General features: G+C 43.5%; 1 protein-coding gene across 1 annotated transcript; it reads left to right on the top strand.

Moving 5' to 3' along the window:
- Nucleotides 1-35: 35 nt before the first annotated feature.
- Nucleotides 36-1,831, top strand: SAMD00019534_012540 (hypothetical protein; the record flags this gene model as incomplete). The annotated part of the gene is made up of 6 exons (XM_012903220.1): nucleotides 36-319; nucleotides 440-498; nucleotides 562-932; nucleotides 1,003-1,106; nucleotides 1,183-1,314; nucleotides 1,379-1,831. Coding segments are annotated over 6 exons (1,403 nt in total), but the record flags the coding sequence as incomplete, so codon positions are not given.
- Between the last annotated feature and the right edge of the window lie 4,169 nt (nucleotides 1,832-6,000).

Below are 6,000 nucleotides of genomic sequence, written 5' to 3'. Positions count from 1 at the left end.
CGCCACAGWAAACAACKCAAGCAACCAGTCCAAAGAGGGTGCCTCTGCCGAGGCGGCTCAACTATGGTCCAAGCTCATCATTGAGAAGATGTCCCTAGATACCAACAGTCCCGCCGCCAACAAACCATCTTCATCACAGACCGATGTTGCCGGTGCACTCAACACTACCACCAGTGCCAACCAACAGAAGCTGAGAAAGGAGATTGACCGCAAGCTGGCCTGGATGAACCACTACGATGACTATGTCAACAAGTCCAAAGCAGTCCAATTCCAACCCAAAGGACTTGTCAACACTTCCAACACATGCTTTATGAATGTCGTAAGTATTCATTAGTGAATGAATAAGTGAGTTGTATACATACTAACAACAACAACAACATAACAATACAGATACTCCAATCATTGGTTGGRATGTCAACCCTTTGCCAAACTGTTAAAGGTTGTCTCAACAGACTTTGAGTCTCTTCCAGCATCCAAGTATCCCACTCTATCAAACTTGTAAGTTGTCCCAACAATGCTTGGTAGCATAGGATCGCATCACTCACAAACATTCATGTTCAGGGTTCACTTCAACAATGATTACTTTGCTCAGCCATCGACACCAGCCAGTGGATCTACGACTGGCGGCGGCAATAGTAGCAGCGGTAACAGTGGCAAGCAACACAATGCCGTTTCAACACCTGCTCCAATCAACCCAAGATACTTTTATGATTTGGTCAAGTCATTCAACTCCAAGGTGTCACCATCTCCCAAAGAGGCCTCCACAATGCCTGTGATCCCACTCTCGGTGCCCATCACCAAGAAGAAGTCAAAGCTCATCGTCTACGAGTCACAGCAACAACAGCAGCAGCAACAGAGTTGTCAACAGGATGCCCAAGAGTTCTTGATCTACTTCCTTGACCTCATCCACGAGGAACTCGTTACACTGATACGTAAGTACCAAAGTCTATCTTGTGGCAGGCTTGAGTGTAGATTAGATTACTAACATGGCAAATGAAACAGGCGATATCGAGGGTCCAAAGGAAGAGGCCAACATACCAAACAAGGAGGACTTGGAGGGCGAATGGCAGGTGGTTGTTCAGAGGAACAAGACATCGACTATCAATGTACATATCAATCAATCATTCACTCACACATCGCCCCAACTCAATTACTAACAAACATTACATGATCATAATACAGGATCAATCATCGGTAGCAACATCACCTATCTCTCAAATATTCTCTGGCACTCTCAGGAGCAGTGTCAACAGACACGAGTCAAAAGAGTCAATCACACTTCAACCATTCTATTGCCTACATTTGGACATTCGCGTAAGTTATCCATCATGACCCTACGAGAGCAAGAGATACTAACTAAAGTGTACGATTATTATAGCCAGAGAATGTAGCAACTTTGGACGATGCTCTCTCTTTATTCATGAAGGAGGAGACTTTGGAAGGATACACATGTCAGACAAAGAAGATTGAGATCACTGCCAGCAAGTCCATGTCCATTGAGATACTGCCTCGTATCCTTGTCGTGCATTTTAAACGATTCGCCTTTGATACCAAGGCACAGAAGCTGGACAAGCATGTGTCCTTCCCGACCAACCTCACGCTGAAATCACACACACCAGTTCGCACCGAGTCCACCAAGCGGTACTCCCTCTTCTCCGTGGTCGGACATCATGGCAAGGGCCTGTCACAGGGTCACTACACATGCGACGTTCTGCAACCCAACAACCAGTGGATCAAATTCGACGACGCCAACATTAGCGAGGTGACTGAACAAGAAGTACTGTCACGCGAAGCATATCTCCTTCTCTATCAACAACAAAACACAGCATAATCAATATCCACTTCATCAACAATCCAATCAATATCAATCAATCAATCATTCATTCATATCTATATCTCTCAACATTGCAGTCAATCTGTCCCATGTCCACAAAGGAGCTTGGGTACTCAAGCAGCTGCCTTGCGTTCACCCGTGTCGACATACACCTTGCCAAACCATTCATCATCAGACTTGGTCTCTATCTCTCTATCTCTATATCTCCATCTCCTCACACACATTACTCATTCAATAAACCATCAACCTATATCTCTCAATCCATCTCTTTGTATCTATCTGATCTAGTAATAACAAAACTTTGTCTTTTTTATACGTTATGTATAGAATCGAATGCGTCATCGTCGTCTCCTTCGTTGATCGCTGACAATAGAGGTTGATAATGTATCTGTTCTTCAAAGGTAGGGTATAACTTTAGGAATGTTACAAACATCAGTGCAACCTGTAACATGGAGATGGATATTAGTCAGATGAAATATGACTTTGATTCGTTCTAATAATAAAGGTACACATACAGATACGACTGCCATTGATACTTGACCACTGAGTATCATTGCCATGCTATTATGAAATCGGTCACATTGACTAAGGATGTGCTTGCCACAGAATGTCTGACCGAATATACTGACGCAGGTGAATGTGTCCAATGACCTCTCGTCGCAGTACTCTAATTTGTCGACAAACTTGATATCGGTAATGCTCATAATCACAATTCCAGAGATGGTTACCATGAACACTATTAATTCCAATATAAAGGCAGCTGATAATGACTTTAGATGCCCAATCAAATTGGCCAACATTATAAATATTGCTGCAATTGAGGCGGCAACTGCTCCGAACCATATATAAGGCATTCGCCAATCACTTGTGGCGTCATAGTTGAAGTAATGAAACAGTCCTGATCCTAGTAAACCTAATCCAACCTTTATGAATAAATGATCCAATCATGGTTAGCGAGGGAATGTCTACTTCTTGGTTTGATTGATGAGAATGTATATAACTTACAAACTGGACTGATATCATTATAAGGAATGCTATCTTCTTATATAAGGAGAAGGTATAAGATATCTTTTCAAATTGTTCCTTCATTCTGTATGTATATGTGTATATCTAATCTTGTCTAGATTATTATTATTATTTGTAAATGGGGAAAGTTCTATATTAATATTATACAATATGATACCAAGTTGATGTCATGAACAAGTGTTAGAGTTGGAGTGGAAAGGGCGAGGCTGTGAGGCCGGCAGTGATGTTAAGATTGTCGGTTGGTAGTATAGTATGAGTTTGACACTAAATATTGAGCTGCTGTTATTGCTGCTACTATGTTATTGTTTGTTTGTTTCTTTGTAGGCACAATTAGCCAGGAGTTTAAAGAATGAACTTTGTCTGTGTCTGGGGCACAATTGCAGTTGGATGAATGAATACACAAGAGATAGATAGAGAGTGAGAAGAGATGTGGTAGCAGTCAACACAAACAAGCGACTCGTCCTGGGTTTATGAGTTTAAGAGTATGAGATGGATGGAGTGAGTGGATGGATGAGTGTGTAGAGAGTGGGGATAGAGGGTGTGAGCTTCATGTAGTGAGTGGTATAGTGTTGTGGTGTGTTCATTGATTGATTTGGCATGTGTGTGTGAGGGTTATAGTTGTTGTGTTTGAGTCATTGGATGATGACTCGCTTATTATCGAACATAATAAGTATAATTAATATTAATATTTACAATTGTCAGAGTTAATAATATTCTAGAATTATCTGTCAAATAAATATTTAAGTTATCTAAGTATTTGTACAACAGATAGAGATAATAGGTAGTTACTTTGTACTATTCTTGTGGACCTCGGCGTCGTGTGTGTATCTCTACTGCTCTAACCTAAACAAACACACTATCATTGAGGCCTAGACTATCAAGTCAAGATTAGGTGAGATGAGTGGTCGGGTAACCACCACCCCCCCCTTTTAATTGTTTGGAGGTCATGTGGGGTTGGGACCCGTCATGTTCATGTGGAGGTTGGCTGGTTTTTTTGGAGGGTGCCAATGGCATGCGAGGTGCCTATCTACTCAATGTAGGTCCACATTGATTGAGTAAACAATTGACGATATTGATTGGTCCATCCAATTTATCAATTAATCAATCAATCGATCAATCAATTATTGTATCAATCTCAATGATGCCAATGATTCGCATTCCTCCACTGTGATATTATGGATGCCACTGTTTTGTAACAGTTGAAGTTCAGTGTTTGTGCCAGCCAATGACCTTAACTCATTCCTCAACTCTAGTAATTGCCTATCAGTCATCTTCAATAATATTGATGATTCGTGTACTCTGTTTGATATGAACATTCATGAATGTTAGTTGTCACTCATTTCACTCAATCAATCATTAATGAATGAATACCTACTTCTTCAAATACTTCTCTGGTTGATCTGATAGCATCCTGAATATTAAGAATAGAGTCTTGATATCCTTTCCAATCCTAAGTCCATCGCGGTATGTTAGACTGCTCCATGAGGTGCTGTCCAAGAGTAGACCAAACAGATACTTGTCAATCTGTCCAGATAGTTTGCGCCAGAATGATGCCACTTTGTTATCACACAACGATGGCAGGATCGTGCCAAGTTGTGATCTCAACGTTGACAGACCATCAGTGATCTCTGGCGACAGGTCCACCAATGACTCTGGATTGATGGATGCCGATGAAATGCCGCCGCTGAGATCCAATCTCGCTCTTCTCTTCTGTTCCTGCTCCTCATCATTGTCGCCTCCATCGTCTGATCCATCGCCGTCGTCTGAGGACGTGGATGATGAGATCCTTGTGGGGACTGATGATGATGTGGTCTTGTTCTTGTGCAGTCCATGCCAGCCTGATGGACGACGCTTGAGGTAGTAGTTCTGGTTAAGCTTGGTCGAGAAGCTGCTAAAGACAATGTCCACAATCTTCTTCATCAACTGTTTGCTGAGTGTCTTGTATCGGTCGATCGTTGGCTTGAATGCAGAGTACGTGCGCATGTTGTCATCGTCGTCATCGTCGTCCTCGTCGCCATAGTCTTCCAGGTCGTCCTTGTTGCTCTGCATGTACTCGTCCAGCTTGGTGAACACTAGCTGATCATTCCAATCCTTCAACACACTTATAATGTACACGATCGAGTTGTATATCGAGCAGATCTCTTTGAGCTGATCTTGATCGTACTCGTGCGCTTTGGACCATGAGTAGGTGTCGGGCGGGATCATGCGTTGCAGCTCGTCATGATACTGTGATAGCAGGTTGCACTGGATCTTTAGGAAGAACTGCAACTGTAGTGACGCGTCTGAGAGGTGTGAATAGCGGTCGGTCAACATCTGCAGCAGGGTCACCAGTTCGTAGGCCGACGTCGAGGGCTTCATCGTGTCGAGGTCAGCAAAGTCCTTGCGATAGTATGGCTTCCAACGCTTTGATGAGTTGGTCAACTGCTCAAAGTACTCCAGACTGGCGTCAATCTCAATGTTGATCCATCGCTCGAATATTGGCTCATCTTCAAACACTGCGTTGAATGGTGTCATGTCGCGGTGTGACGCGACGCCCGCGCCAGTGGTAGCGCTGTCGCTGCTGTTGTCGATCGCGATGAAGGCAGCCTCGCCAAGCAGCTCCTGTGGAAATGGATATTGATAGACGTGTAGCAGATGCTTCTCGAGCGAGAGAATCTCATCGATCATGTGATAGAATAGCTTGGTCTTCTCCGGACGAGAGGTGAGCAAGGGGATGTCCTCGCGGAACTTGCTGGCCAGGGTTTCCACCAGGCCGCTGATGAACCAGCTCTGTACATTGATGTGGGTGATCTGGCGTTGTCCAAGTGCCAGTTGCAATGCGTGGATGTATGGCATGTACTCCTTGATGATGCGCTTCACATAATGTATCGGCCACTCTGGTTTCTCTGGCATGTTGGTGACGCGCTTCGTTTGAAAGTGGAAGCGGAATCCATTGACCAATGGTTCCAATATCAAGTTGACCGCGGTCAATGTTTGTTGCTGTTGTTGTTGTTGTGATGATGATTGAGCTTGTTGCGAAGACTTGAATGGACTGGATTCAGAGGACAGAAGTGATGATGGCAGAGTCGTCGGATACTTCTGCGATGTGAGTTGAAGTACAATGAGATTGACAAATGATGATTGAAGTGCCTTGAGTCTCT

Source organism: Acytostelium subglobosum (assembly GCF_000787575.1).
Source record: "Acytostelium subglobosum LB1 DNA, scaffold: scaffold2, whole genome shotgun sequence".
Classification (NCBI taxonomy): Eukaryota; Evosea; class Eumycetozoa; order Acytosteliales; family Acytosteliaceae; genus Acytostelium; species Acytostelium subglobosum.
This window is presented reverse-complemented; position numbering and strand designations above follow the sequence as displayed.